Below are 21,122 nucleotides of genomic sequence, written 5' to 3' on the forward strand. Positions count from 1 at the left end.
ACATGATTTGGCTTTAAAATCCTGCTTTGTAGTGAATGGATTAGAGGCAGACAAGTTTGAGTTCTGGGCCCGAGATGAGATGTGATAGTGGCTTAAAGGGGGAAATCGACGTGAGAAAGGTAGACAGGAGAAATGTTGAAGAGATGAAGCTTGGCAGCACTTGGTGATATATTTGGTGGGTGAAAAGAATGAGATGTCACATGGACCACCAGGGTTTAGGGTAAGTGCTAGGGCAGATGGTGCTGTGTTACTAAGATGGAGAACGCTGGGGGGGCAGACCTTGGGAGTACAGGGAGAAATGAATTTTGGTTATGGTAACAACGGTCTGTTTGACTAGATATCAAGAGTATGATTAGTAGGGGTTAGATGAATGCGGTTATTTTTCTAGTATATCAAGAAGTCTGGGGGTAGATGATCCAGGATGCGCACCATCTGTACGATAAATCCAACCAACCTTAGTGTGTTGGCTTCAGACTTCCTGCCTGTCATCTTACAGTTGCAAGAAAATGTTCCACCTTTAGCCTCCCTCGTATGGTCAAAGTGGAAAAGAAAAGAAAGAGGGATACCTAAATCAGACAAGTTCCCAGAAATCCATCTGATACTTACCAGACTCGCTACAAGGGAACCTCGGGAAGAATTCTTATTTGGCGCATTGCTATCCTTAACTAGTAGAGATTCTTTTGCACGAAGGGGGTAGGGAATAGATCATAGGTCGGCAATTGGCAGTGGGAGAAAACTAACTTCATTTGCCAAATTTATATTTGTGAGATACCCAAGTAGTGATGTTGAGTATCAGATATAGGCCTAAATACTTAGGAGAGTGGTCTGAGTTGGAGATACTTTTCTGTAAGTTGTTGGCATGGAGAGAGTAGATTTGAAACTGTCCGGCTGTGAGATTGCTCCAGAAGACAGTGCAGAATGAGAGAGAACCTTAAGAGACTCCCATTTTAAAAGTAGTATAGTACACAAGTGTCCCACTAGGGACAAATGTCCCATTAGAAGAAAATCCAGCATCACACAGTAGAAGTAAAGGAAAGAGTATTTTAAGAAATTTGGAACAGTCAACTGTACCAAAGCAGATTAGCGTTAAGTAAAATGAGGGGTATCCATTTACATTACATCTTTCCTAATTTTCTTTTGGTGTTAAAATGCCATTTTATTTAGTAAATGATATCTGTAGATGGTGGCATTATTTTATTGTATGTGCTCAGAAAATTTCAAAAAAATCAGCAGCCCATATTGGTCATCTCCTTCCCACAGTTACAAAAATTTTCTTGGCTTTGAGATTTAAAGGTCAGAGAACTATTAGAGTAGAACAGGTTTGGCTCCTGATTGAAAAAAACCAGTAAAGAAGGAGAATTTGAAATAGATACAAGAGAGCGGAAATGACCCGCAAAGTGATGTCTCTAGAAAGAAATGGAGCTCTCAGCACAAGTCGGGGATTGGGTTTGGTGGGAAGAAAAGCATCTCTTCCAGTAAAGTAGGACATCGAGAGGTTGGTAAGTAGGTTTGCAGACATGGTAGGGAGAAGTTGAAGTTACTGCCCATCGGTTTCCATTTTCCTGAAGAGTACGAAGAGGCTTTCCGCTGAGAATGAGTTGTGCAGTTGAAGGGAGGCTGTGTGGCTCAAGGCATAAAGAAGATAGAAATGTTTATTCTTGAAGCGTGGGGCAGAGCTGAAGAAAAGACAGCAACACCGTCAGAATAGTGTTGAGGTCGGTAACCCTGGATTAGGTCGGTAACCCTGGATTTGCAGTGACGCTAATCTGCTCTGTTGGCCTCCCTCCCCCATTATCCTATAGCCACACTCCAAATTTAGGTTCAGGAGCTGTGGGAGATCAGGCAAGGGATTTTAGAGCATTTACCAGAGAGTGATTTTAACAGTAGCCTTGGGAATCTACTTTAGACCCTCCCTATATAGAAGACATACATTTAGGCTTTTTTCTTTGAAAATTTGATTCTACTTAAAGAATTTTCACTCACAGATGAGTTCCGTGTATAATTTTGCCATGTCCGTCCTCCTTTCTTCACATAAAATATTACTGATAGGAATTATGAATGTTAAAATACAGATATATGCTAAGAAGTCTCATGATAAGCCCCAAGAATGGTGCTGGAGTGACTTTTTTTTTTTTTTTTTTTTTTGCGTATTTATATATTTTTTTCACACAGTGTTACACTGCATTATTTTCAAGGGTCTTAAAAATACCCTATTCTCCAGCAGCTTCTTGTATTATGTGCTGGAAGGACCTGTTAGCATAATTCAACGATACTACGATGTCTATGAAAGTGCTTTGAAAGGTGCACAGTGCTAGAAAAACAGATGTGGTTTTGCCTGCTCTGTGTGTTGTCCATAAAGTCGGCATGTCAGACTTTGCACAGTAGAACTGTAAAATTAACATTAAAGAATGTAGAGAATTAAGTATGGCTCTCTGGAGAGGAGACTTACTTTCTAGAATCGAAGCAGTAAGAATGTATTGTGGTTGGAGTAGCTAGAATATTGGTGTCCCCGTCCCTTGCTTTGTCGTAGCAGCATTGAGGGCATGCAAGGCACAGATAGTCCTTTAAATTGAAGACGTAATTCTGTCTCCACTGCTGCCAAATCTTTGTTTCTTGGCAGAAAAGAACCTTATCTCTTTCCAGGGATCTTGTGTATATGTATCTTTAATTTCTATTAGACAGTGTGAGAATCTTTTAATTCTGTTTGCCCTGACCCTGTTTTGTTTGTTTTAAAGTATTATGTACAGCATTTGATGACCGTTTTCTTCTCTTTCTGTCCTATTCTTTGATCTTAGTTTCTCTGACTCTTTGGGGTTTTACCTACTTTTTTTTTTTCCTAGTTAACGATAATTGTAAATGAATATGACATTTGGTCATGCCAGAAGTGTGACACCTTGTCCTCTGTGTGAACACACTAATGTTAACCAGGCTTCATGGAGTTTTACAAATATTTGTATAAGAGAGAAGGAGAGGGGCGCCTGGGTGGCTCAGTGGTTAAAGCCTCTGCCTTCGGCTCAGATCATGATCTCAGGGTCCCGAGATCGAGCCCCGCATCGGGCTCTCTGCTTGGCGGGGAGCCTGCTTCCCCCTCTCTCTCTGCCTGCTTCTCTGCCTACTTGTGATCTTTGTCTGTCAAATAAATAAAATCTTTAAAAAAAAAAAAAGAAGGAGAGCCAGGAAGATGGCGAATATGAAACTTCGGTAGTTTTCTGTGCCATATCAATACTCCTCGGTTTGTCCCATGGAAAATGCACGTCTGTTCTTCAGGGAACCCACTGCCTTTGCCCTGGCTCATTTCAGTTTTCTTCCTCTTTGTTGCTGGATTCTGTTAGGAATGCTGTTTGGCATATGCCACACACAGATACGTTGTTCGCTACTTTTATGCTTGGCTATAAAGGGAGGTTGCTAATGGGCCCATTGGTATTTTTTAGGCCATTCATCAGAGTTTACCAGAATAACATGAACCAATGAGTTAAGAAGTTAGTTATTTGCTGCTAATGCTGTAGCAATCATATTTGCTGTGTTCACATTGATCTGAAACTCATATTTCACTTTTAAAGACTTCAGTGCAGAGACTGTAGATAGCTTTAACTTTTTTCCTTTTGTGGCATTGATATGCCAAGTTGGATGATTTTTGTTCCTCTATTTTCTTTTCAGTTAAAAACAAAATACCTTTGGGCGCCTGGGTGGCTCAGTGGTTTAAGCCGCTGCCTTCGGCTCAGGTCATGATCTCAGGGTCCTGGGATCGAGTCCCACGTCCGGCTCTCTGCACTGAAGGGAGCCTGCTTCCCTCTCACTCTCTCTGCCTGCCTCTCTGCCTACTTGTGATCTCTCTCTGTCAAAATTAATAAATAAAATCTTTTAAAAAAAAATACCTTTGGTCAGCACCTCAGTAGAAAATTAGTGTCTCTGATTTCCCTTTGAACTTCCGTAGTTGCTATTTTCCGATTTTAGCCTTGGTGTTGTATCGGTGAGGAAATCTCGTCTCAGGTTTTGTTAGGAAATGTGCAGGAGATCCTGCGAAGTGCTGGAGAGCAGCTGAGCCGAGAGCAGCTGAGCCGAGAGCAGCAGAGCCGAGAGCAGCAGAGCCGAGAGCAGCAGAGCCGAGAGCAGCTGAGCCGAGAGCAGCAGAGCCGAGAGCAGCAGAGCCGAGAGCAGCTGAGCCGAGAGCAGCAGAGCCGAGAGCAGCAGAGCCGAGAGCAGCAGAGCCGAGAGCAGCAGAGCCGAGAGCAGCAGAGCCGAGAGCAGCAGAGCCGAGAGCAGCAGAGCCGAGAGCAGCAGAGCCGAGAGCAGCAGAGCCGAGAGCAGCAGAGCCGAGAGCAGCAGAGCCGAGAGCAGCAGAGCCGAGAGCAGCTGAGCCGAGAGCAGCAGAGCCGAGAGCAGCTGAGCCGAGAGCAGCTGAGCCGAGAGCAGCAGAGCCGAGAGCAGCAGAGCCGAGAGCAGCTGAGCCGAGAGCAGCTGAGCCGAGAGCAGCAGAGCCGAGAGCAGCAGAGCCGAGAGCAGCTGAGCCGAGAGCAGCAGAGCCGAGAGCAGCAGAGCCGAGAGCAGCAGAGCCGAGAGCAGCTGAGCCGAGAGCAGCTGAGCCGAGAGCAGCTGAGCCGAGAGCAGCAGAGCCGAGAGCAGCAGAGCCGAGAGCAGCAGTCAGACCGGGCATGAGCTCTCACTCTGCCATGTTACTTTGCTCGAGTTAATTTAAATGCATTAGCCTTCAGTTTGCTGTCCTTTGAATAATAACAGACAGTAACACTTAAAGCACTTAGCTCAGTCCAGAGAGAGTAGGAGCTTCATATTATTTTTTTTTTAAGATTTTATTTATTTATTTGACAGAGAGAGATCACAAGTACACAGAGAGGCAGACAGAGAGAGTGAGAGGGAAGCAGGCTCCCTGCCGAGCAGAGAGCCCGATGCGGAGCTCGATCCCAGGACCCTGAGATCATGACCTGAGCCGAAGGCAGCGGCTTCATCCACTGAGCCACCCAGGCGCCCCCATATTATTTATTTTTTCCAAATAATATATAATCTGAATTTTTGTCTTCATGGGTTGTCAGATTTCTTTGATATAGTCGCGGCTTCTTAATTTAAGAATAACTAAAATTATTTCAGATTAATCTGTTCACTGAGAAATTTTGAAAATGGCTTTTTTAAAAAAAATAATTTATTTATTTATTTGACAGAGAGAGATCACAAGTAGGCAGAGAGGCAGGCAGAGAGAGGGGGAAGCAGGCTCCCTGCTGAGCAGGGAGCCCGATGTAGGGCTCAATCCCAGGACCCTGAGAGACTCAACCCACTGAGCCACCCAGCGTCCCTGAAAATGGCCTTCTTAGGAGAGTTTGTTCTTTAATTAAGCAGAATGCAGTGCTTGAACCTGCCATTTTGAAGTTAGAGTTGGTAAGTGAAATTTCTGTGCTCCTCTTTAGGGTAAAATTTACTATTCAGTTTATTCCTCTCTATTATAGTTGTCGTGTGAGCGCCTCCTGCATTAAAAATTGGGAAGTGTCCTGAAATTGCTGGACTGTTATTCCCTGAAGGGATTTTCTCTAATCCTCCGATCATGTCAGTCTGGGTTAATTTTGTCTGCATGTAGCAGATCAACAACGTGTCTGAGTAAGTCGGTGGAAAAGCTCGGGAGCATGTAGAGTGTCATACTCATCTTCCACTTTGTAATCACAAAAGTACTATAATTTTGTTTCTGCCTGTCCTTATGATAGGAAATAAGATCATATTAAATACATGAATGTTAAATAAGGGAAAGAGGTGCGGGTTTATATTTCTACACTTGTTGGTAGGAGATTAATTTTTCTTTAGCCATACTAGGATAGGTTTGTATTTCTTAATGTGACTTTGAGAAAAATATCTATGAAAGAAGGCTGAAAACTTATTTTCATGTAAAGGCTCTAAAAGGCCAAGTTGGTGTGAAGCTTTTAAAGCAGAATTTTGGATCTGGAGTGATGATGGTTTATTTAACAGATGAAGAAGAGTGAGTGTCTGTCCCGTGGCAACAGATAGCGCAGTGAGTGGGAAATGAGAGATCGGCTTACGTCACACTAGAAGTGGTAGGAACAGAGGGATGCTTTTTCGGTTACCTGCGTTTTCTTCTTTCATTAAAGCCTTTTCAAAGGGCTGCATTAGTCTTTGTATGAGACAGAAACTAATAAGGAAAAACAAGGGTAGCCACAGTATTGCAGTTGGTAGCAGGGTTGGAAATAAAATACTCGGAGTAAAGCTAATGAATCAATCCTCCCTCCCTTCTTCCCTCTTTGTCTCTCTTCTCCAACCTTTCCCTCCCAGCCTCCCCTCCTTTCTTGTGTTATTTAGCAAAGGACCTTTATGGATTAGAGCTAAATTGCCATTTCATCCTTTGGTTTTCTTCTGTCCTTTGGATAGCAGTGAGGTGTATTAAGGACTCACATTACCATGGTGTAGTTGTACAGAATCGAGAATGTAGCCCAGCTACATTACTAATTCATATGCTATGTGACATTGAGCCAAGGCCCTTAACCTCCGTGGTAGCAATAAATAAAATATACCTATAATTTTATAGCCAGCCTATCAGAAATGTTTAAAAACAATTACAACTTTTTAAAATGTTGAATTTTTCAAGGTTGCTCCTTATATAAGTGTAAAGTGGTGTTGTGTAATTCTAATTGCTGCTTGTGCAGAATTAAGGCGTTTGGGAAAAGGAGACAAAAGCCACACAATTCAACTTTTATACAGGCTTAAAATGAAGAGACTGATAGGATTGGAGAGTTAGGAATGTCTTATTTTAGAATTATAAAATTGGTAGAATCTCCAACTGCATCTAGCTGTTTTGGGGAAAAAAGGTGTAATTTTGATATGCCAAGCATGCTAGTGTTAAAGGAACTCATGTGACTGTAACATTTTTGTCCCACTGTTGTCATGACTTTGTATAAATAAACCAAGATAAGGTTGTCTGGTTCTGGCAGGTTCTGACACAGAGATTTGATAAGAAAAATGCAGTAGTACTGGAAAATATGCAGTATGAAGGGAAAGCTGGTTAACAATTTATAAATTTGTAGTGGCTACATGCCCAAGTGAAGTTTCGCTTTACTCTGGAGAAGCGGACATTAATCATCCGAGCCCTTCAGGTATAGGCCACTGTTGAGCTCTGTGTGTTCTGCTGCTTTGTACGAAGGAGTGATTCATCACGACGGATGAATCTGTCTCCGCAGTTCATGTTAACTCCCTGCTGTCTACACTGGCCTTCTTGACAGGTATTTTCAAGGTAACATAACCCAAGTCTCTGCTGGGAATTGGGGGACTGAGCCTCGATCAGTGGTGAGCACATGCTCATCGTTTGCGAGGGCTGGTTTGGGGTCACACGCGGCCTCTCATAGGCCGTCCTCACCCTGCGGTTTGGCTCACGGTGCTCGTGGCTCCAGAGGATGCGCCAGGGCAGCTGGGGAGGCGGGACTCCCCCTAAGACCAGGAAGTGCGCCGTCCCTAAGTGAAGGAACGCCCCATCTGCTGTCTCGGAACTGTTAGACCGTTCCGTTTTCTTTCTTGGCATTCTGCTCAGAGCTCGTTTCGTGATTTATGCAAACTTTAAAAATGTAGGTGGCTATTTGCTGGCGTAAATGTGGTTTTAATTTTTTTTAAATTTTTTATTTATTTGACAGAGTAAATGTGGTTTTAAATGGTGCCCGTGCCTTTGCTTCCCCCAATGTTTTTCCGTCGAGAAGTGCCTGGCGCTCATTTTGTGATCGAGCTCCTTCTCGTCTTGATCTATGACTTGGACCAAATTCAGTCCTGCAGCTAGCTTTTTGTTTCATGGGATGAATACTGCGTTTCCATGTTACCCTTTAATAATTTGTTTAAGGCAAGCTAGAATTTTACCCCCGATAAATCACAGAGCCTTTGTACATTGCAGTTTCCTGATTTTTTTCCTCATTTTATGTTTCTCTCTGAGCTGAAACGCGCTTGTGAGTAGAGTGTTAAACTCCAGTGAACTGATTATATTCTAAAACCAGCCATGCTTGGGCCTTATTTAATACGTAGTTTTAGAACTTTGGAAATATTGAATAATTAAGTGACACATACAATGTATGAAAAAATCTCTTCAAACTAGCTTGCTCTGAATTCAGAATTTTATGAAGGGGATGTAGTTCCCGCATGCAGTCACTGGAAATCATCAGGGATTTATGGCTCAGAAGGACTAATATACTTGGAAGAATAAGAACTGCGGGTAGTTAACGTCTTAGTGGGATCCGTGCTGGAACTCTGGATCTCTCGGGGGGGCAGAGGAGCGAAGTGAGACACGTGAGTAAATCTACCGTACGCGGTAGTGCCGTGGGGAGGGAAGTGTGGGAGAAAGCGATGACTTCGGATTGAACAGATCGGAGAGAGCTCCTGGAGAGGGGCTGCGAATCACACTGTGGTGGGAAAAGAGTGGAGAAAAGAGGCTTTCAGGCAATAAAAAGTGTGTACTATGGCTTCGCAGGAGCAAAAGTTACATTCAGGGTTGCAGTGGGAGATACGGGGTCTGACTGATGACCCCTGGGCACATGCTGTCACGAAACACTGCGGGCGACGGGCAGCAGGGCACATGGAGAGTGGACACTGGGTGAGATGCCTGAGGCAGGGTGGTAGCCAGGAAGGGGTCTCAGAGGCTTCCGGCGGCCCTTGGAGGACGGGAGGGTTTGGCTCTAGAGGTTCCCAAGAGGAGAAGAAGGAGCAAAGACACAAAGGTAAAAACAAGAGCAGTGGCTAAGACCAGGTTTGTTCTGTGGAGGTTCGGAAGGAAACAACGAGGTAGCCAGAGTGCGGAATCGTGCATGCAAGGCTGAAGAATTGAAATTTTCTCCAAAATGATTTGGGGATTTTTTTTTTGGCGCTCCCATGCTGAGAAACCTTAATGACCAGAGCAGTGTTTGGGAAAGGGGAGTAGAAACGTGGGAGAGTTTTGGTGGTGGAAGGGCCGGAAGCAGAGGCAGCAGTTAGGATTGAACAAATGTGATATTTGCAGTAAAAGTCAAAGGAGGTAGAGGAAGTAGTAACGAGTACGGTTTGGTCCCCACGTGGTGGTGGTGACAATGTGGATATTGGCTGCTTTGGGAGAGATTATCGACTTAGTAAACACTCTGAGTTGCGGTACGGCGGGTGTCGACAAGGCGCACAGCGTGCGGACTGCTGTCCCCGCATCGTCGTGAGCGGCGGCCACGTGCGGGAGTGGACACAGGGTCGCCTCCCCTGGAGCTTACACTCAATGGGGGAGAGAGACAGGAAACAAATCTAAATGTGTGTTTATGTAAAATCAGATCTGTAATGGGAAATGTATATGATGTCAGATGATGAGCGCCCGCAAGAGAAAAAGCGAGGCGGGGTCAGGAATGAGGAACAGGAGGCATTTTAGAGCCTGTGAGAGCACATCTGAGCGGAGACCCGGAAGGTGAGCGCGGGGGCTCCCCTCTCCGGGCCGGCCCCAGGCGGCAGGCGCCCGCGGGCTGGCGGAGGCCGCGGGCCGGAGAGGGGGGAGCGGCCGCGCCCTGCAGCGGGCAGTGGGGCCCTGAGTGCTCTGACAGCCGCGGGACACGGTTTGAATCTTACCCCCGTGTGACGGGAAGTCACTGGGCGGCTGTGACCTGTGTTTCAGGCCCCGTGGCGGCGAGTGGCGGGGAGCGGCCCGTTAGGCGGCGACGGGGCCTCGGCGGGGATGAGGGAGCCTGGGGCCGAGTTACCGAGGCGGCGCGGGGCGGCGTCCGGATGGGTTTGGAGGCCGAGCCAGGGTGCGCGGGCTGCGCGGGGTTGCGAGAAACGGCCAGGGAGTGTCGCGGGGTCCATGCAGCGGGTTCTGCTCTGCCGACGCAGACCTTCTCAGCGCGTTTGTGCGGCGAAGGCTCCCTTCCTCGCATCGGGGGCCTCGGGTGCCGGACACCGCCGCGGGGCGAGAGGAGCCGGGCCTGGTTGCCCCGACCCGGCTGGGCGTCCTGGGGGCTCAGCCGGCGCAGTTCCTGCAGCAGGTGGCTCTGGGCTCTGGGCCCAGCTGCGGGCAGGTGGCGGCGTCATCCGCGACGAGGCAGCCCGGAGGAGGAAGTAAGGGGCCGGGAGGCGGGACTCGAGTTGGCCTCGTGCGCGAGCGTGAGAGGCGCGCGGGGCACTGCGGACGCCCCGTCGAGCGGGCAGACCGGCCGGCGGGAGCCTCCCCAGCCGCCAGGGCTGCCGCTCTGGAGTGTGCAGTGGCGGCTGACGGGCAAGCCGGCTGCTGAGTGACGGCTTAGGAGCAAAGATTTCCACTGAAGACGTAGACTGGGAGTCATTCGGGCGAAAGGATGGGAGACCTTTGAGGACCCGCACAGCAGAGGGATGGGGGCTGCCCTCCGGGCCTTCGCCCTGGGCCCCGCGGAAGACGGAGTCAAAGGGCAGGCGGGGCGGGGCCGAGAAGCGGGCGGGAAGGCTGCGGGAGCTCGGGGCGTGGAGGTGGCCGTGGATGAGGAGGCGATTTGCAGGGAACTAAAAATACAAGCTACTTTCAGAAAACACGCACCAAGATGGGGTCGCGGTAGGGTTATAGGTTGGTTTTTCGAAGCAGGTTGACGTTGTGTCCGTATTAAGGCAGAAATCGGGGTACCAGTGAGGGAGGGAAAGTTGCAGCTGTGGAAACAAGAAGGGTCGATGAGGGGCAAGTTCGGGTGACTGGGAGGATATATATTTTAAGGAAAGGTAAAGAAGTTAGTCTCAGCAGTGAAAAGGGATAGATGTGCTTTGCTTTGAGGTTTGGAGAGAAAGAAGGGAGAATAGGTATGAGAAGCGGGTGTTCTGTGTAAGAGGAGGGAGAAGTGAGAGGAGCTATGGAAGTACAGCTGTGGTCAGGGCCATCTGCTTTAGGGGACGCCATTGGTATTAAAAGGCCTGAAGACAGAGCGAAAGGGAATCAATCGGAAAAAAAGAAAATTGTCAAGCACTGATGAGAGACCAGCTGGAAATTTGAAGAAGACTTTGTAAGAGCTCACCAGTATATTTTCCGTGGGCCCAAGACCACGAGGGGAATTGGAGATTCCAATTGGATCCAATTAAAAAAAAAAGTTAAGGGCACTCGGAACAGTGGTTTCTAACCAAGAAGAGCGCCTATCAAAATCACCCGAACACACTTTTTCAAAAGGCTGTTTTTCCTAAAATCTATCAAATTGAGGTGTGGGACTAGGACAGTTAGAAATGGGAAGAGAGGTGCTACTATATCCTCTCGGAACATTCTGTGTGATTCCATGAAGCTTTCCCCTCCACCTCCGTGAGAATATGGTTCCAGATTCAGGGTTAGCAGGAGACTGACCGCAGAGCACAGGCTGGCCAGGAGCAGGCGGCTTGGAAGGGAAGCTGGTGGACAGAGGAGCGAGGGGGTGGTTTTCTGGAGTAACGTCTACAGTACTGGTAAAATCTGGGGCGTGTGTTCAGCTCGTTAGACAGGTTCTTGTACTGCAGAACTTGACAGATCCTTTCATACGCCCATGAATCTCCAAGAAGGGGATTTAATATTTTAAGAAAATACCTGCCTATAGGACCCTTTTTTCCCGGAGCACGTGTGCAGCCTCTACAGAACATATTGTGAAAATGCTGACCCAGGGAAGTCCAGCCATGGCAAGTTCCAGTTTGATTTAAAAGGAGAGCCACGGGGAGAGGGAAGCCATTGTGGAAAGGGGAAGGGTCCCGGTTAAGCTCTTGGCAGCGCATGTCCCAGGCCTATGGCTTTGTTGGTGGGCAGCCGGGTTACTTTCCATCCCTCCAGTTCAACTCCTGTTTTCAACCCTTGAGTCCACTGCCAGTGGGGTCATCGACATGGATATGGAAGTTGCAAAAGATGACGGTGGGAATTTCTGTAGTATTCACATTGTGTGTTCAGCGGTTTCTCAGGAACAGGGCTGGATAAAGTCTCTGAAGGAAGGCCAAAATCGAATGACCTTTTAGGATAACTAGGCTTTTCCTTAATTGTAAGGACAAGCGGGTGGGTAACTGTCAGAAGATACACGTTGAAGTCTTGGGGCACTCATTAGCAGTGACTTAAAATCTGGGGAGTTCACCCACCTTTTAAGCAGAGGCAGTGGCCACAGGCTCTGGGACGCCCTACTTTAGACGCCCTGGGCATCGACCTGAAGACTGTCTTTCCAGGGAGGTGTAGTCCTTAACTTTAAGGTGATTAATACTGAACGTTGTCTCAGGATTTCCAGAGAAGCCGGTGATTGGTGAGGGCAGCGATTGCTGGCAGGGATTAGACTGTTATATAGCATGATTTAGTTTTTTAACAAAGATGCGATGTGAATTTGGGGAGTATAAGAAGTCCACTCACGGTACCGAGACTAACGAAATTAGAAAGGTTCTAGACAATTTTCACTTGCCCCAACTATGTGTGTTTCCCAGGTCCCAGATTTCCACTTTCATGCCAGTATTATTCCACTCTTTTGTGTAGCTTATCTTTACTGATGAATTTTCTCTCCTAACCCTCTATTAAAAAAAAAATTACATGTGTGTCCTTTTTGGTGATAGAAGTGCCCTTGTGGTAACTTGGTGCGCGTGAAGAGTTCAGAGCCCATGGAGCTCCCCGCCAGGGCAGCAGCACAGTCTCTCTGCTTTCCTCCCCGAGGGTGCCTGAACTCTCTTCTCTCCGCAGGTGAAGTCCGTGATCAACCTCCTGTTTGCCGCGTACACCGGAGATGTGTCTGCGCTCCGGAGGTGTGTTCACGGGGTGGCGTGGGGCTCGGCGTACGGTTTACAGGCGTTTGTGAAGTTGCTTTGGGGCAGGTGGCCATTTCTTAAGGCTAAAGTCTCACTTCCATTTCTAATAAAAATGACCCAAATTTATTCTAAATCCCGCTTCCAGTGCCTCAGTCTTCCTGTGTAGTTTCGTCCTTTTCTACCTCCCAAGAAGCCTAGACCTCTGTCCACCCAAGTGTGCCTGTTCAGCTAATCTGGCTCATTAGTGTTTTATTGGAGTTGAATAATGTTTTCTCCGGCCCCATCTCCTCTCCCCTTCCCACATTTGGAGGTGAAGGGGGAGTGAAAAGAGGGGCATTTAGTGTTCGGCAGATCCCCGGGGCGAGAAGGGTTGTGGAGCGCTGCACACTAAACCTGCGACTTCTTGTACGGAGTAGCAACTGAATTGGAACATGGAAAAATATCTCTGCTTAATTCCTACCTTTGTCTTAAAGTCTGATTAGCATTTATGCCAACAGTATTACATTATCCACTTCAAAGTTGCTTGGAGACCAGATCTTAATTGTTCTCACCCGAGAAAAGAAGTAATTACTGACGGGAAAGAAGAGTTAGCTGCCGCCGCTGTGGCGCTCATTCTGCAGTCTATAAGCGTAGCAAGCCCAACATGTTTTCCCCCTCAAACTTCCATAATGTTCTAGTAGTTTTATCTCAGTAGAACAATGTGCACTTTAAAAGTTCTTTTTAAAGTTCCCTGATTAGTACTTGTACACTGTACACTATAAAATGTTATTTTATAGAAGGGGAGCCTCAGTAAAAACATTTAACTTTGGTAATAGGTATTAGTTTCTCGCCCTTCTGAGACAAACTTTAGTATGCTCCTGTTCTTGAGTTTTGAACATTTAACGTAATGAAGCTGAATTCTGGGACAGTTGGCGAAGATTTCCTTTTACCCGAAAAGAACAAAGCTCAGGAAGAGCGGGGAGGTGGCATTTACCCGAAGAGGCCAGTGTCGTGGTTGAACATCAGTGAGCCTCGTGCAGGATGGCGCTTACTTGTCTCCCAAGACCTTAGATCGATGGGGTAAATGTGACAAGTGTGAATTCTATCGCGCAGATCACGAATAGCTATTCTCGCGCGTTTTCAGATTTGCTCTGTCGGCCATGGACATGGAGCAGCGAGACTACGACTCCAGAACAGCCCTGCATGTAGCCGCCGCCGAGGGTAATATATGAACCATTCTTTCTCTTTTTTCTTTTCCCAGATATAACTTAATACTAAAACCTGCCTGTTTTGTTTTGGATACAGGTCATGTTGAAGTAGTTAAATTTTTGCTGGAAGCGTGCAAAGTCAACCCTTTCCCCAAGGACAGGTGAGCACTTCTGTTTCCTTCTACACACAGCTGGCAAGTCGGCATTTGTTATACAGGGCCATACTGTTGAAGCTGATCGTATATTTAAATGCACTGCATCCTGGAGACGCTCTTCAGCTCGCTGCGCTGCCTTACCAAGGCGACAGACAAAACCTCGTTTCTGCTAGGTTCATCATTCTCTCTCCCATATCCTGTCTCATCGAAGGATGGTCTTATTCAGAATTTTTTGGGTTACTCTTTCAGTCAATACACTGTAGGAAGAAAACAGTGGTTTGTATTGGAAAAGAAAAAAATAGGAATTCTGTCCTTGTGAGGCTTTTAAGTTCATCAGGTAGACAAGATAAACATTTATAGGAGCATGTTAAGAAAGCCACTGTCCTAGAACGCTAAAAGGAATATATTAGACTTTCTTGAAATTCCTACATTTGGTTGGTGTCGGTGTTAGAAGGCTCTGTGGAGTTGAATTTTAATCTGTGCTTTGGGGAAGAGATGAGATTTGAAGGCACGGAACGGGGAGAAGGGCGCCGTGTCTGCAGCGGGAGAAACCTGCCAGGAGTACACTTTGCTCCTCTCCGCTCTGTCCTGAGGCACGGGGCAAACCGCCTTTCATCTGGACGTAAATGCCGTCCCCGGAGCGGACGGTCCCGGGAGGCGCGAGTGTGGCTCTGTCACGCGTGCAGATCCGTGAGGTCAACTCCGGGCCCACAGACTTGCACGTCATGTGACTGGAGTTATGGAACTGGATGAGTCCGTAATGAGAATAAAGGTTAAGAATTGAAGGAAAAAATACTTGAGAGAGAGGTTTGATAAGTTTCATTAGGAGTTTTGGATTGGGTATTTGAGGACTATATCAGTAAGTTTGGGGCAAGTTGATCGTTTTCTAGCCATTAGATCTTTGTTTCACTGGTTTTTAAATGAGAAGTTTGGGTTTTATTAATTCCAGCTGCTGGCAAGAAATGCAGAAAAGTTACAAAGTCTGCAAATTGTCAGGAGTGATGTAAGAATGGTGGCACTTTCTCTCACCGTGACCTTTACCGGCGACATTCTCAAACCTCACGCTAGGGGAGACAACCCCCCTTTGGTCCCCAAGTGTAACGTTCATACCAGCTCCTTCTAGAGGAGGACGCCGAGGAGAGTGTGTTTCCCCCACCCAGCCTCGTGCCGCGTGTGTCTCATGCCAGCTGAAACACCGACACGTGCTGCAGACACTGTGCTTTGTATTTTATCCTTTATATCTAGAGACTGAAATGTTTTGGGTTTTGCCCTACATTGGCCTCTAGGAATGTGGAAGTAGATGCGCCCACCTGACAGGCAGGAGTTCAGTGGGTAACTTGGTCACTGGATATTCAGCTACTCTAGAATACAAGCTAAACCGAGACAGCTCCTTTCCCATCCCACAGAGTCAGTGTTCCCTCAGCTGTAGAGTAGGCTCGAATGAATGTATTCTTTGAAGTGGACAGTTTGTATTATTTCATGGAGGAAGAGTTGTCAGAAAGGTAACTTGCCGTTAACACGTGCTTGTTCCAGAAAGTTCCTTATATGCTGTAGATGCCTGAATAGCCCCCCCCCCCCACCGTTTAAGGCCACGAACTCCCCAAATTAATGACGGCCAGTGTGGAAAAGGAGCTGTTATTGGAGAAACACGAAGATGCATGTAAAATACGACTTACCTGATTTTTAAAATGAAGATTACCAAATTTTATCCAGAAATATTTTCTGAGACTTTTCAAAAAAAAAACCTCAGTTCCCTGCCGTGATCCCATTAAGGAGGTAAAAGGTTGAAGGCAGAGTGGGAAAGAAGAAATGGCAAGAGGGAAACCCAGAAGGCTGGGGGAGTAGCGCATGAAAAAGTGGGAGTCTGGGCGCCTGGCAGCCATGGAGAAGCTCAGCGCCGAGAGAGGGAGAGAGACTCAGTAGTTGTGTCGAGTGTCAGGAAACGGATTCTCTCTCTCTCCCCTGCCTGCATTGAGTTCACGGTATTCTCTCTTCTCTCCGAGGGCTGTTGAGCTGCTTAGTCACTGCTGGCAACTCTTTCAGTCTTCACCAGTCACTGAGCAGCACACCCCAGAAACACACCGTGGAAAGCGTCGTTAATGCTCTGGGGGTGCAGTGGTCCATTTGAGGCCCTGGTTCCCATCCTTACCAGAGATGAGGGGCATGTCAAGCCCTCTGGGGCTGAGGCCGCTCCTCCCGTGTGGGTCTGGGCCCTAATGAGGTCACAGTCATTCCCAGACTCCTGAGATTGGTCAGAATTTTTGAATTGACAGGAACACAAATTTTCCATCAAAGGATAGGGTGATGGGTGTTATATACCTGACTTTTCCTTGAATATTTTATTTAAGGAGTGATCCTGTGGGCTTTTTATGAAATTAAAATTCAGGAAGCCTCTGAGGAGTCCGAGGTATCTGTCCACACTAGAACCTCCCCTCCATACGCACTTAGATATGTGAGCAAGATCCATTTCTTTTTTTTTTTTTTTTTGCAAGATCCATTTCTAACAACCGCTGGTTTTCCCTTCCTCCCCATATCTCAAGTGGCCTGTAAGACCTCTTTTTGAATTATGAATCCCCTTCTGTACCTTCCGTGTAACAGCGATAAAGTGGCGAAATCTGAATGGCCCTTAAGCCTGCTAGATTTAGCATCTCAGAACGCTCGGTTTTCATCTCTGTGTGGGCACGATCTAATGCCCCGTCTGTGTTGTGCTACTTATTCAGGTGGAATAACACGCCCATGGACGAAGCGCTGCACTTCGGACACCACGATGTATTTAAAATCCTCCAGGAGTACCAGGTCCAGTACACGCCTCAAGGAGATTCCGACAACGGAAAAGAAAACCAAACGGTCCATAAGAATCTTGATGGATTGTTATAACCGTCTTAAGCCCCAAATAGAAATCACTTACCTATTTAATTGTGGAAAATGATTATGAAGAACATGTGTATTTCTATCTGGTAGTGATGTATATTTTACGACATTTGTCATTTCAGTGTTACTGGAGTTTTCTTCATTGTACACACAGGACAAATCTGATCTCTTTGGGAAAAAATAGAAATAAAACAATCTCCCTCCATAATGTGAGCAATATTTACCTCGTGCATTGTATAATTTGATGTAAAAGAAGTAGTTACCGATGCTAGCTTAACTGTGCGGACTTTATGATTTTTGTGTGTTCTGTGAATTTTCAATTTGTATGATGAACTTAGGCATTTACAAAATAAGTTCTGTTGTATAGTCTGTCCAGATGCGTCAAGACTGCCTTTAGGAGCAAAAAGAGTGTGATTTTTCAGGACTTCAAGTGTAGATTTAGTTTGAGTGTCTGAACAACTATATGCACTTAGGGTTATGTGTTTTAAATGTCTCCCAACACCCTAGCTTCCTGGCGTGACTCTTTAAAAATTTAAATAGTTAACAACTTGTAGTAGCATAGACCAATTCTGATTAGACTTTATCAGGGAATCTGTTTAAGATATGTTTGGTGACCAAAAGATTTATGTGAATGTAGTTATATAATACTTTGGGGGAAATTTTCCTTTTTCTATATCCCCCTTCGTCCAGCCTCACTTTCCCAGACGTTTGGCGATTTGCCTCTTCGCTTTAGCTGGGAATGTGGGAGCCGGCACTCTATGCAGTTTTCATGTTTTCCACCGTCAGTCAGAAAAGGTCTCACATTATCTGGCACCCAAGCTACAATTATGCCATTTGTCTACAGGTGAGGAACCAGAGACAAATTACTAAGCTAAGTACAAATTCGTCAAATTCATCAACCTAAAAAAGGAAGGGATGAGCTACCCCAGCTCTTTAAGATACATTTCAGTTTCCAGGATAAAGACGAGGATAAATTCAGATCAACACTCTAAGCTACCAAAGTTGTTACGATGGTATGGGAACTGTTACAGTTATCATTTGTTTTTAAGCCCACAATTAAAGGCATCAAGGTATTTGTTCTTTTGGGGGGACCCCCAGATCACTCGTTTTCTCCTGATTCTCTGCTGTATAATTGCTATATACTTGATGGCCGACTCTAGTTAAGAAAAGGCCTCATTTTAAATTGAGACCCACTGTTGTCTTGGGGAGGAACGTCCCTGTGCTTCATCCTGTCATACCCTGGAGGTAAAGGGGTCTGCTAATGGGGATTTCCAATATTAAGCACACACAGGCACATACACGTCCAAGTGAACTTTTTCAAAGCCCTATTGAGTGAAATGAACAAAGTCCTTCACTCTCAGATGCTAGCTGTTGTAGCAAGTTCGAGTTCCTTTCCCCCGTTCTATCAGCGCGCACCGCGGCTTCCAGCCTTTATCACGCCGAAGGGCCCTTTCCCCTCTAACCCCCTCCAAATGCTTCCATTTTTGCTTCCAGTCAAAGTCAGAGGCTTCGGCCACTGCCCTTCTGTTCCCTAGACAGCACGAGCTCGGGAGAAACCGCGGACAGTCCTTTCCCTGAGCTGCAGCAGGCCCGAAGCGGCGCCCCCTGGCTGCTCCTGCGGGAATACGGAGGCCGAGGCCGGCGAGGCAGGCGCCCAGCCCTGCCACTGTGTCCTGCCCTGGGATCTGTCAAGCCGCGCAGACAGGGAGTGCTGGCAGCCCTCCGCTGAGGGACGGCACCGTCCCCGCAGATGTTAACGGGGTGGGATGTTCTTTAACTGAAATGATGGCGCAAGCAGCAGCCTGCTTTGCGTGATGAAAATGAGACACTAAGACGATTCCGCTGTGTGGCTTAAAGGTTACCAACAATTTTGAGGCTTTAATGAAAGAGGTTCTAACTATTGTTTGGAAACGAGAGTTTTCATCTTTTTTCAGGTCAAAAGTACCTTGTAAAATCTTTGCGGTTTAGTCCAATGTGCCCTTATTTCCCCGTGCGGTTATATGTGGCTCCGCGGGCCCGCTCTGGCTGCTGTGGCTGCTTGTAACAAGTACACTGGGCTGCAGCGCTCTGGACTGTGCTCGAAACTGCGACCGTCAGTATCCTCCCAACATCCTTGCGTTTTGGCTTTAGGATCGTCAGTGCTTTTTCTGTACCATGAGAGCCCTCTAGGGTCACGTTTATTTCAAGCTCCGTCTCCACTGTTGTTTTTGGTGTTCTCAATTCTAATGATCTCGTTTTGGGCTGTAATGCGCTGTATCCCACTGCCGCCCCACACTGCCCGCTAGCTGCAGAGCTGATTCGCGGTCCACTGTTTGATGCTGTTGTCTGTCTGGGGGGCTGAATGACCTGATGCTGGATTTAGATTCTTCCTGGGGACTGTACAGCTATGAATGTATTCGCTTCCGGAACCTCCCAAAGTGATTCTAATCTTAAAACTATAAGTTGTAAGTATTCTGAAATTGGGAAATATTTATTTTAAATGAAATCAGGTAGTGTTGCTTTTTACAGCATAATAAATACATGTATCAAAAAAATACCTGTACAAATGAATTTTTTAAAACCACCAAGGCTCTCTTACATCACTGGGTTAGGAACTCTGCTGAGCAGACAGACTGTATCTAGTTGGTTCGAATCAATTTCTAATGCCTCCTCTGAGCCAGGTGGCAGCCGGGGTTCTCACAATGATTAAGACGACGACCCTATAAGGAGTCCATCCTTGAGGGTGGGAGGATGGACAGGCACGTTTCCAGCGCTCTAGAAGCTAACACTATCGTTCTGTAGTTAGGACACGCTCTGTACGTATCTGCAAAATTCAGTCATTAGACATGTCCTTCACTAGGAGGGCTTCTAACCTCTGCCAGTGAGGAGACAGGTGGTTTCCACAGAGCCTTGTCATCTATGTAGGGAGCTGTATCCACTGCAGCCACACCAGGGTCTGAGCAGGACGAGCCGGCAAACTGCAGCACCTTCCTGGCTCGTGGGTGTATGGGATGGCATTCGCTCCCAAGGCCAGAAACGCCGTCTACAGGGTTAGGGGTAGCGTGTGGCTTTCTAAGCACAGAGACAGGATGAGGACACGCGGCTGCCATTTCAGCTAACAGAGCTGTTGGTCACAAAGAGCTCTGCTTTGCAGTAGGAGGCAGGCGGTGCGAATCACCTGCATCGCGGACATTTTAGGACGGAGAGAGACATCAGACATCTCTCATCTACTCCCACTCTCACGGGTGAAGCTGAGACCCAGGAGGGCTGTGATACAGAACTCTGAGTCTCATCTTCTTTCTCTACATCCTACCCACTGTCCCCGCTATGGACAGAAAACTCGGACTTTACAGACAGAAAACTATGGACTTTAAAACTATGGAATTCTAGGGGCGTCCGGGTGGCTCAGTGGGGTAAAACTATGGAGTTTTAAAGACAGGCGCTAAGTGCTACAGCGCTCAGCCTTGCCACGTGTGGCCGCCAGGAGCCACGCATGCGCACATCCGCGCCCAGAGGCAGCACACCAGCGCAGGGGCCACAGGTGAGCAACACCAAATACAGACAAATTAAATTAGGCTTATCCTTGATCCAACAGGAGCGTATTACTTTTCTGGGATTGTTTCTAAGGACTGGGTAATCTTTCTAATTTTACTAACTTTCACAGTAAAATGAGTAAATGAGTAAATTCATGACTCACAGGCCAGACAGCACAGGGAAGCAGCCCGTGAATGTGTTAGGTCAGACTTTAAAAAGGGGCTTTTGGGGGAAGGAATATTTTATAGTTACATAAAGAAAGGATGTGATTACTAGAAGATCAGGGAAGGTATGGGTGTTTTAGGACAGGAAGGATTAGAAAATCAAGTCAGTTATTACAAAGGGGCAAAGACTGGGCATTTTATTTCTATTCTGGAGCCTGGACCCAACTCCAGGCCTCCACGTGCTCCAGCCTTGCCCCTAGCTGCCTCTCCATGTCTTTTTGTTTGTTTAGTTTTTAAAGATTTATGTGAGAAAGACAGAGCGCACACAAGCAGAGGGAGCGGCAGGCAGAGGGAGAGGAAGAAGCAGACTCCCACTGAGCAGGCAGTCCCATGCGGGGCTCGATCCCAGGACCCCAGGATCATGCCCTGCGCCCAAGGCAGACACTTAATCGACGGAGCCACCCAGGCATTCCTCTCCACATGTCCGTTAAAGAGTCTACGAGAATCGAGTCCAACAAGCAGACTAATAACAAAACTGCTTCATTCACGTA

At 46.8% G+C, this 21,122-nt stretch overlaps 1 protein-coding gene across 1 annotated transcript in view; it reads left to right on the plus strand.

Annotated features, from left to right (window-relative positions):
- The window catches only part of GLS (glutaminase), an 81,811-nt gene extending 63,861 nt beyond the window's left edge, over positions 1–17,950 (plus strand). Inside the window, exons 15-18 of the mRNA XM_046018500.1 lie at positions 12,617–12,678; positions 13,805–13,881; positions 13,966–14,029; positions 16,744–17,950. Coding sequence (XP_045874456.1) covers positions 12,617–12,678; positions 13,805–13,881; positions 13,966–14,029; positions 16,744–16,900 — 360 coding nt within the window. The 3' untranslated portion in view covers positions 16,901–17,950. The remainder of the gene's footprint in view (positions 1–12,616; positions 12,679–13,804; positions 13,882–13,965; positions 14,030–16,743) is intronic.
- Positions 17,951–21,122: the final 3,172 nt, after the last annotated feature.

Source organism: Meles meles, chromosome 9 (genome assembly GCF_922984935.1).
Source record: "Meles meles chromosome 9, mMelMel3.1 paternal haplotype, whole genome shotgun sequence".
Lineage (NCBI taxonomy): Eukaryota > Metazoa > Chordata > Mammalia > Carnivora > Mustelidae > Meles > Meles meles.